General features: G+C 33.9%; 1 protein-coding gene and 1 long non-coding RNA gene across 2 annotated transcripts in view; one reads left to right on the top strand and one right to left on the bottom strand.

Moving 5' to 3' along the window:
* Nucleotides 1–688: 688 nt before the first annotated feature.
* LOC105457542 overlaps nucleotides 689–11,611 on the bottom strand; it is a 25,103-nt gene continuing 14,180 nt past the window's right edge. The window contains exon 2 of the long non-coding RNA XR_975409.1: nucleotides 689–981. This is a non-coding gene — a long non-coding RNA (uncharacterized LOC105457542). The remainder of the gene's footprint in view (nucleotides 982–11,611) is intronic.
* Nucleotides 4,473–7,828, top strand: LOC105457541. Its single transcript, XM_011702264.1, has 2 exons — nucleotides 4,473–5,260; nucleotides 7,682–7,828. Exons 1-2 carry the CDS (start codon nucleotides 4,976–4,978, stop codon nucleotides 7,826–7,828), a joined length of 432 nt encoding a protein of 143 aa, XP_011700566.1. The 5' UTR covers nucleotides 4,473–4,975.

Below are 11,611 nucleotides of genomic sequence, written 5' to 3' on the forward strand. Positions count from 1 at the left end.
AATTTTTCTATAACAGTTATTAATTGTAATTATTATTATTATTATGATTAACTTGATACTATTTTCTTTATATATTTAATAATTATTTTAAAATCAAATCAATTCAAGGATATTGTCACACAGAAAATTTTGCTGATAGATCTAGAAATTTTGCTATAGTTATAAATCTGCACGGAAAGAACAATTTTGCTGAATCCAGATCTGAAAATAATTTTTGTTCAATAATAAAAATAATTTTGTGCAAAAGCTAAAATTGCTAGAATATCAAAACGTTTTATAGCAATGCTTATCAGTTTTAATATTTCAACAAATTATTTTGATGATTCGACAAAAAATTATTTTCAGATCTATATTTAGCAAAATTATTAGACCTATCAATAAAATTCTTCTTTCCGTGTGACAACAATTTTGTTGATGGATCATCAAAATAATTTTGTTGTTGGAAACTCAAAAATATGATGAGTCTTGCTCGTAAAACATTTTAATATTCTAGTAATCTTATAGTATAACCAATTAAAATTTCCAACAGCATTATTTTGGTGGTTCGACAAAATTATTTTCAGAACTGTATCCAAGCAAAATTTTTAGACTTTCCGGCAAAATCATTCTTTCCATGCAAAGACATTGGTTTAAAAAGAAGAAACTTTTGATATTATCTTTAAGAAAGAATCGTCTCTCGATATATCAATCTTTTTTAAATATTGATTAATTATAAAATAAATAAATATAACGAAGAAACAGATAGAAAGGCAGAAAGGTGGAGAGAGGGGCAAGAAAATTTCATTCGCGGTTGATGCATTGTATTGTTTTCGCAAGCTTTTTATGCAGCTGTACGGCCCTGCAGCCGGTAGCGCCGGTTTCAAAGCGGCCCGAGTTCCAGTATCGAATGAGCTCCTCAGTTGGCGTCGCGACGCCGCCGTCGGAGGTACGCGGGAGACGTTTATAACAGCAGCTGGCGACGGCACCTCACTTTCACTTCGTCTGAAAGAAAGTCAGATAAGAGGGACACAATTAAGCAAATATAATTTCTGCTTGCAATTCTTAATTCGATTGAAATTCGGACGAACTATATTGAGAAAGATTTGACAAGACGCGCGCGCGCGTTGCATATTTATTTTAAATTGTATCGATCCTGAATATTGAAACCTAATCGCATCATAAGGATCCACGTATAAGAAAGTGTGTTAAAGGATCAAGGAGCGACTCCGAAAACTTGGGTTTTGCGCGCCGCCAGCGTCTCGGGTTCGAGATGATAATTCTTTCACGCGTTATTGACGAGTCACCGTCGTATCCTTTGCGAATCAGGGGATCCGTCGAAATGACAGGGTAAATCGGTGATGTTTGACCTGTTTCTCCCGGCGGAGGAGGAGTGAGAGGCCACCCTCTTTTCAAATGCTGCGGGAAAGGATAGCGCGGGACACGAGTGTTTCTCCCTACCTATCCCTGCCGATCAAATGACGAACGAGGGCGCGGGGCGCCGGAGGAAATCGAAAAGGACATGCGTTGAGGAAGTGGGAAGGGAACGTCTCCCTCGTCGAAAGGAAATACGAGCTCTCCTCAGTAATTTTCACCCCGTCCCGCGTGAGTGATTCAATTGGGGAAAAGAGTGTCTTAATCACAAAGCGGAACTTGTAAGCACGAAAGCGAGAAATAAATATAAAGTAAGAATAAGAAGTAATAATAAAATAATTTGAAATACAAGAGACGAAATAAAAATATAAAATAATTTGTGGGAATGAAATTGAAGTTAATAGTGCGTGAAAATTTTCGAAAATTGTGCAAATTGTGTATTCATTAAAAGTTCTCGAGAAAAATTCGTCGCGTTAATCCATTTTAAGGATAAAGTGATATAATCGATGTGCATTCTCGCGACTAATGCAATTTTCTGCAGCAGACGTTGGCTGAATAGGAAATACGTAAAGATCGGGCTGGAGTGAAAAGAGAAAAAAAAAGAGCAGCAGCATCGGCTTGCATCGTTAGATGAAGACTGAGTTTATTTGCTCGCTCTGCTGATGAGGCAGGTGATAAATCGACGGTAACAACTTCCAAAGGGATGAAGGATCGTTTTCGTGCAATACTTCTTATTACGCTTCTATCGATATGTCGAATCTGAAATTTTGTATATGTTTGATCTGCCAGCACGATCGCACCCTTTTATGTCGGAGTCTCTTAAGCTCACGAATCGCGGCGATATGAATCCGATTATCACACATTTGCCTTTGCACTGTCACGTATAATTGTTTTCGCACGATTATCTTGCTTACACAAACAGGAATTTTCTATATGTGAATTTCTTATGAAATTTCGTATTAAAATATTTTTACGTTATTTTTACGTTATATGCCGAATTAAGAAAACTTTGAAATTACAAATCAACAAATTAGAGGCAGAATTAATATTCCGACATTTTTCAGAAAACATTTGTCAATCCGTTAGAAACATTAATTTATTAATAAATAAAAGCAGAGATTAATAAATGAAAACAGTTAGAGAATGTTAAAGTCTCGTGGAAAATATAGTAGCTTTGAATCTCTTTTAAAATTATTTAAATTTACAGGTAGTGTCATTTTGCTTGGAAAATGCTACGTAAATTTATTAAAAAACTTTTGTCAATATATTGTAGGAACATTTATGCTTTTATTTATTAATAAATAATAAATAAAAACAGATATTAAATAAAAGTAGTTGGAGAATGTCAAAGAGTCCCGTGGAAAATACAGCTTTGAAATTCTTGTAAAATTATTTCAATTTCTAAATAGTCATTTTGCTTGGAAATTGTTACGTAAATTTATTTATAAATTTTTGGTCAATATGTTAGGAACATTTATGCTTTTATTTATTAATAGATAATAAATAACAACAGAGATTAATAAATAAAAGCAGTTGGAGAATGTCAAAGTGTTACGTGGAAAATATAATAGCTTTGAATCTTTTTTAAAATTATTTTAATTTGTACACGGAAAGAACAATTTTGCTGAATCCAGATCTAAAAATAATTTTTGTTCAATAATCAAAATAATTTTGTACGAAAATCAAAATAATTGCTAGAATATCAAAACGTTTTATAGCAATGCTTATCAGTTTTAACATTCCAACAAATTATTTTGTTGATTCAATAAAAAATTATTTTCAGATCTGTTTTTAGCAAAATTTTTAGATCTTTCAACAAAATCGTCCTTTCCATGTAGGTAGTGTCATTTTGCCTTTGGAAATTGCTACGTAAATTTGTCAAAAAACACTTGTCAATTTATGCTTTTATTTATTAATGTAAATAAAAGCAGAAATTAATAAATGAGAGCAGTTGGAGAATGTTAAAGTATTCTGTGGAGAATATTACTTCATATGATATTTTGTGCTGTACATTACGGGCAGAGTGTTGGTTGAACGCAGTTCGTATATAACTTTCCCGTTTGTGCATCAATGTACTGTTTTAATTAAACGAATTTCATCAAATGTCATAGGAGAATGTTGCTTCAATTGTATTCAAGTGTCGTTCTCGCTTAAGTATTTTTTGTGCATTAGCGTGTTTTACTCGTTTCAAACAAAATTGCGCCGTGATTGCCGATTAAAGGCGATTGTGTGCAATATAATTCTCCTGTCGTCCGTTTAGCGTTAAGTGGCAACATTATACGCTCTCGCTATATATTACGCTCTCGTAATATCTATTGCTAGAATCCATCCAACCGGGCCGTTGACCTACGTGTCGTCCGAATAATTTTAGACGGGATTATAACAGGATTCGGATTACAGGAGCGCAAGTTCGCGAGATCACAAGGAGCATATCTGGCGCGGTCAAGATCGTCGAGGATCTATGATTGATGAGCATATCTGTCACGTTTCTCTACGATCACCATTTACGTTGATTAAGCAGAAATTAATATTAATTTTACTCTCCGAGGATACTATTATACCATTAATATATTTCTAAAATATCGAGTACTCTTGGAATAATCGACAACACGTTTAAATTAATATTTTTTAAAAATGTTCGATTTAATATTAATTAGAAGAAAAATTTAATATCGTTGAAACGCTTTAACTACATCGCTTTACAGTAGATATCATAATATTGAATTATTCAAAGATGCTTTGTAAAGTGAATTTCGCGGTTAATATTTCAAGCGGAAAGTAAGACCTGCTGAATGGGGGTTTACCAAAGCGCTTCGTTTATTACTTTCAGTTAATTCTGCACCCTCTTTCCTCCTCAGACTTTCCCCTTATTGCTTAACCGAATTATAAGTTCCTTACGAGGCGCGAGGTGTTATGCGACGATGTATTAATGGCTCTTCGCGATCGTTCAGGTTGTTGAGGAAGCCGCGAAATGACCTCCTTCGTAAATTTCGCGGAGGGACGCACGCGGTCGCTTTTCGAGATAAATCTCTCCTCCGCGGAATCCCGCTCTAGAAGCTTGCCAACATTCTTCCGTCCGTCCCGCTGTCTATTTATACACTGCACTTAAATAAAATTCATAGATCTGTGGAAAATAGCGGACGGGATAAAAAGAGGGCAAAGTGACATCGATTGCCGATACGTCCGACGAGTTTATGTGGTGTGAACTGTACATGCATGTTGAGTGAATATCTGTCGCAAACTCTCGACTCGAGGATCTTCAGATTCCACGTTGATCGCACGCACATCGCGCGGAGTCAATTGTCGCCACGTTGAATACTCGTAATCAGCGAGCTGCTAAATCGATATATGTGTTTCTTGTAGAACATGTTGAGTCGTGAAGTGCTCGCCGGGGGAATTTAAACGCAGCCGGGAAGGACAATGCCTGACATTTGCTCCACGAGAGTGTCGGACAATTCCTGTTGACTCCCCGTGACTCTCTGTGGATCCTGGATTAAGGGAGGGATCGATCGCGCGGAAAATCGTCGTACTCGGAATACGCGCGAGTAAGATACTAAAAGCACGCACGTTTCGTTTAAGTGTTTCGCTCGCATCTACAATTCACGTCGCACAATCGATCGCAAACATGTCGAGCTCACCGCGAACACGAAAAATGCCGCCCAGGCCAAAGATCTTGCTTCCGGTTCCCGGACAGTACTACGGTCCGCCGACGGGGACCGGTATGGGCTACGTACCGACGCCGTACGGACAAACGCCGGTGCCCATGACGCCGGTTTCCGGCCACCAGCCGCAGATGTTCTACGCTAACCGGGCCAGCGAGTTCGTCTTCACGCAATTCAAGGGGATCAAGGATCTGACGAAATCTGGTCTCAGCGTGGGTGAGAAGAGCGCCTATTGGCTCTACGAGAAGGTAAGTGGTAACCGGAAGGAAGACACCCTTCCGCTAATTGTAAATACAGGGTAGCAAGCGGAATGTTGCTGAAATTACATAGTTGTTACTTTGCAATGAATGTAGACATAATGAAATGAATTGGACAGGATACTATATATAGTAAAGTTATAAGTTAAAGTTATAAAGTTATATATAATATACTATATATAGTAAAGTAGTAAGTTTTACAGAAGAAACGTATCATTTTTACTTAGCATATAGTACAAAAAAGAAAATACAAACACAAGATTGGGTATATTCTTATTTTATATCCTTATCTTATATACTATTTAAATTTTATATTTTATTAAAATTTATTATTTTAAAAAATTGTTTATTTGCAAAAGTTTCATAATTCGAGAGGCATATTGTAGTGTATTTTTTAAATATATTTTCTTATATATTTTTTGTGAATAGAAGCGTTTCGCAAATTTAAAAGTGAAATTTTGTTTATTTAAATGGAATATCATAAAGATATTTTGTTTTTTTAATTAAAATGTCATATTTTTTTTTGTTAAAATTCGAAAGAATATCGAATTCTGTGTGAAAACGTATAAACCTTTAAAACTCTAAATAAAATAGTTAACGGGATATTTCACTTTGTTTCTTGAAAGTTTGCTCCGCGTAATTCGATTTGACAGTTTTATTGGAAAATTTATCGCTAAACGTCTGTACATAAATATAGTATCAACTTGATAGTTAGTTTATGCATTATAGGCGCGAGTCAATGGAAGCAAAGACGTAATTTTCCAACCGGTGCACGGAAAGAACAATTTTGCTGAATTCAGATCTAAAAATAATTTTTGTTTAATAATTAAAATAATTTTGTGCGATAGTCAAAATGATTGCTAGAATATCAAAACGTTTTATAGCAATGCTTATCAGTTTTAATTCCAACAAATTATTTTGATAATTCAACAAAAAATTATTTTCAGATCTGTATTTAACAAAATTTTTAGATTTTTCAACAAAATCGTTCTTTCTGTGTGGATTAATTGTGACGGAGAATTTCTATGATCACGTTTCAGATACAACAATGGGACTAATTTCTATGGGTACATTAAAAAATATTATATCACACTAACAATACCAGAAAATATGAAGCAGTGAATTCTTAAAGCATACGCTTATTATTAGGACAGAAACAATTCGAATCCTGTTTCCTCGATCATCAATACTACTGGACATTATTTTAAACGTAAAGTTATTTAAACGTAAAGTATTATTTAAAAACGTAAACGAAATTTTAAACCTACGTTAGAAAAGAGAAAGATAGTCATGTTAAAATAAGATTACTCGGGTATACTGTTAAGCGTCGCTGTTATATATTAAACTCTTACCTGTAATTTGATGTTACGTGAAGCATATATTATCGAAAAACAAAGCAAAATATTTGTTAATTATTAAGTCTAGGGCTAATAAAGGTTAATACATTTTTACTCAGAATCTGATATTTTATCGAATTTTAGCACAAAAAATATGACATTTTATTTAAAAAAAAAAACATAGTTGATCTTCAGCTCTGCGAAACATATGTATTTTTTTATGTGACTTCCGCCCACATAAAAAAATACTTGCACTATGTAATGTGTCCTTTGAAAATATGTAGCTTTTGCATTATATATAATATATTTTTTATAAAATGATTTAGAGATTATTCGAGCTATGCAAATTAGATATCCCACTCTGTATGTGATTTTGTAAAAATAAATATTATAAAAAAACTGACACCTCGCCTGATGTGTTGCATGACTTAATGATATATGTTCTTCAAAATGATGACTATCTGAACTTGTGCAGTAATTGAAATACTTTTAAAAATTATTAAATGCACTATAATAGCGCTTTGGAAAAATTCCAGATAAATTTTTTTATAAATAACTGTCTGTGCTGGAACATATTATTGAACCGTGCAATCAGCATCAAATGTTTGGCTTTCTTATAACGTTTATTTCTATAAATGTGTATTCTTTTTGCACTACGTACTGATAAAACAGATTTATGCTGCAAAGTGTTTAATGTATTTCATTATGTCCATTCATTGCAAAATAACAATTATTTCTACAACTTCCGTTGTATACTGAGTATCACCTTGTATATCGATTTTTATACATGCTTTTATATATATATTTTTATATATGATTTAAAAAAATGCAATCAATAATTATCCTAATACGTTGAAAATCCCCCCCAAAAAAGAAAAAAAAACGAAATATACTGATATTAATTAATCAACATAATATGGATTTGCTTATGAAGTTATTAATGTGCAAATACATATTTGATAGAAAAAAATATAGTATTAATTTTAGTTTTATCTTGTGTTCATTATCCTTAATATAGACTGTATTATTAATTATTTCAATTGTTAAAACTTGATAGTATAAATGCTATGTGCAGGTCAGTTCCTGGAGCAAAAGATGGTTCACGCATATTTTTTTATTCGTTGTCATACTTCTGTACAGCATCGCCGGGGCGATGATTTTCGTAGCGGTTGAAGGCACGGTCGAGCAAACTGCTGTCTTGGACATCCGGAAGAAGAGGTAGGTTAAACAAAATATGAAATTCGTAAGTCGACTAGAAAATATCTAAGTATCAAGAGCTCCAACATATTTATTCGATGTCGTAAACGTCACAAATAACATATTCTTGCCGATACTTAATACGAAATATTGTCTAGCTGTAAAACACTTAAAGCTAAGATTTATGTTGACCACGAACCAGCAGAGAGCACTTTCACGAATTTTTATTGGCCATTACAAAACGCGATCTATTTACCTCTTCATTAAAGCGTAGTGTTTGTTGAATGCGTGCCAAAGGATGCAACGAAAATCGCAAGAGATCGTCGATTGTTCTGGAAAGATGCGGGAGTGAACTAAGAAGTCGAGCGAATCTTCCGAATTAACAAAAAAAAAAAAAAGGGGAAAGAAAAAGGAAACGCCATGTTAACGTGCATTTTAGCGTATTAATGATCCGTCGTCTTCCGTACGCAATTACAGTCTTAACATTCGGTGATTAATGTGGATTCTAATCTACATATAATTCTCATCTATTTGTAATATGCGAGCTTGATGTAACGCTGCGGTTTCAATACAATCTCGTTGTCGATAACATCAATCCTGTCTCCTGCCTATATAGTTCTGTCGATGCCGCGCGTCTAGTTTGTGGAAACAATTGTTAGTCATACTAACCGATATTGGATTTCACGGTCGATCAATATTGTTTGCCGGGCTGTTTTAACGCCACTTGCTTTCGATTCTATTGCGTGATTTCTATACTTCTCACAAAAATCAATATCCTTTACTTTTTTCTTTTACTTTCAACTGAATAGTAGAGGTGTGCGAATCAAGTATTTGCATGATCGAATTGAATCGAATCGAATTTTTTATAACATGTTCGAAATCGAATCGAATCGAAACTGAATCAAATTTTTACCAGATCAATATTACATATTAATTTAAACGTAATAAATATCAAAATTTATGATTTACATTATTTTACGCAATAATTTAAACAAACTGAAAACCTGTTTTTGATTTACATCTCATTACAAAGGATCATGATCTTATGTGACATTTTAAACTAGAAAATATTAATAATATGTGTATACACGAATAGTTAGAATGCTTTCGAATATTTTATTAATCTAGGTATATAAATACATTACATGTATCAATACTTTACATGTATCAAATACTTATTTATATAAATACATTACATGTATCAATACTTTACATGTATCAAATACTTATTTATATAAATACATTACATGTATCAATACTTTACATGTATCAAATACTTATTTATATAAATACATTACATGTATCAAATACTTATTTATTAGATAAGAATAATTGGTCGCACGAGAGATGTAAATGAACAAAATAAAATAGGCAATTGATTCGAATTCGAACTATTCGCACACCTCTATCGAATAGTTCGACAAAAATAATTGCGTCGATTGTTTTGTTTCTGCGAGAGGAACTACGTAAAGTAATTTAATTTTCTCTGTGAAAGATATTATTAATTAACACGCAATAACAATTCGAAAACTGCAGCAAAATTGTCACAAAAGTATCGCCAAATGTAATATCGCGTATCGTTTCATGTACTCTGCCGAGCACGATCTCGTGCTCTTTTGTAATTTTCCCCACAATTTTCTGGCTCTATCGATTGGCTTCTGGACGAGGGCTAAATGAAGTTTTCGACGGTTATCCTTGTCCATAAGAAAACAGTTTTGCGTGACAGATGCGATAATATAAGATCGGTTAAATATTTTAACGTACATTTATATTGTACACGGTATTTAGATGATGAGCATTAAAGAATAACGAGGGCTGTCGAGAGACATCGAGAGAGATCATTTCTGCTTTATGAAGGTCAAGGTGAACGTTCATCTCGGAATTACGGTCGAAAGAAATTACACTTAGGATATAAATAGTGAAGATACTTTGCCATGATGGCATGCCGGCGAAATATTGTACCATTAACAGTATCCCATTAGCTTAAATTTAATGTAACTCAAAGCGCTCGCGCGATTATTAATTCGGAAATAGCCATCCCCTGATATTGATGATTATAGCGTGCGTGTCTCCGGTATCTCTTATGTGACTAGGGATCAAGTCTAGAAAGTTTCGCCTTAAATTAACCCCCGAAATCAAGGAGTGGTTGAGAATTCCGTCTCCTCCGCGATAATAGAATGTCATTATGTCAGATTGGAGTAAAACTCTCTTTTTTATTGGGCAGACGCGCCTTATATTGGAATACCGCGTAGTCTAATCCAGTATCGAGGGTGTTTTAATTACTATCATTCTCGTGGCTTTCGATGTATTTACCCAAGCGGAACAATAGGTCAGGCTAACATTAAAATTACGTTAAAATTAATCGCGACCGATCGAAAAATGATCTTTATTAATCATTTTGGAGTCATTTTGACGTTATCTGATGTCATCGTGACGTCAAATGTACGCCTGTTCTCTTTTTGTTCCGCTTGAATACCCTGCCACAGGGTTGGGAAGTAATTCATTACTTGTAACGAAGTTACAGTTACTTTTTTCCAATAACTGTAACTTAACTTTGTTATTTTCTTTCCATGTGTAACTGTAACTTAATTAGATTTTTTAAGTAACTAGTAACTAATTTAATAGTTACTTTTACAGTTATTCGTACTTTATATATGTCAAATTGTCACTTTCATGGATCAAAATTATGCAACATTTTCAATCACCTAATCGTAATGTTGATTGTAATTATGCGAAATATTTAAATGCTCATAATAAATATGCGCATTACTCTTCTTTTTTAAATAAAATTATATAATATGTAAATGTAAACCAGTATTTTTTTATAATGATAATGTTGTTTTATTAAAAGTAACTAAAAAGTAACAATTCGTTACTTTTCAGAGTCAGTAACTTGTAACGGTAAACTAGTTACTTTTTGAGAGACAAAAAATGTAACTGTAGTTACTTTCACAAAGTAACTTTCCCAACCCTGCCCTGCTAACGAAAGTTTGTCTTGATTTTAATCAAGAAAGTACTGAATATTGGCAAAGTTTATATGCCACGGAGACACATTTATTACCTTGAATTTTATTGAGAGTGACACGTGTCACGAAAGGCTCGCCCACGAAGATTTTCGTATTCTGCGGAAGGACTGGGCTAAATTGGCTCAAGCTAGTCATACACGAAAGAGAAATTCGAAAAGAACTCGGAGCTCCTTCATAATTTACTTGATATATAAAAAAAAGTTATATATGTTTCTGCACAGTAATTTTTTGAGTAATATATAGTAATAAGTAGAGCACAGTAAGGGTGCGTTCCTACTGAGCGCAGCACGCGTCGCGTCATCCGAATTGACCAATCAAAACATCCCATTTTATTGCGTAATTTGCCGCGCGATCCGGGATTTTATACAAAAAAAGATTCTTTTATCTCTAGAATATTGAGTAACCTAATCGAAGCGTCTCGCAAAGAGTTGCACGACAAATAATGCAATGAAATAGGATATTTTGATCAATTAATCGTGACGCGACGGAAGACGCAACGCGTGACGCGTTCAGTGGAAACGCACCCTACCCACACAGCACAAATGACTGTTTGCCGGCTAATAGTCGACTTTTTTCAGTCAAGTTAAAGCCGACTATTAAAGTTGACATTAAGCCGTCTATTTCTAAGTTGGTTTTTGTCAACTTTAACTGTCGACTGTAAGTCGACTTAGAGTCAACCATTTTTAGAAAATCAAAGTCGTCTTTTACTGAATAATTACAAGACTGTCGCTAGATAGCGTTTGCTGGTATCTGTTTCTCGCATTTAAAATTTGTCGAACTCC

This window comes from Wasmannia auropunctata, unplaced genomic scaffold (genome assembly GCF_000956235.1).
Source record: "Wasmannia auropunctata unplaced genomic scaffold, wasmannia.A_1.0 LD335208.1, whole genome shotgun sequence".
Taxonomy (NCBI): Eukaryota; Metazoa; Arthropoda; class Insecta; order Hymenoptera; family Formicidae; genus Wasmannia; species Wasmannia auropunctata.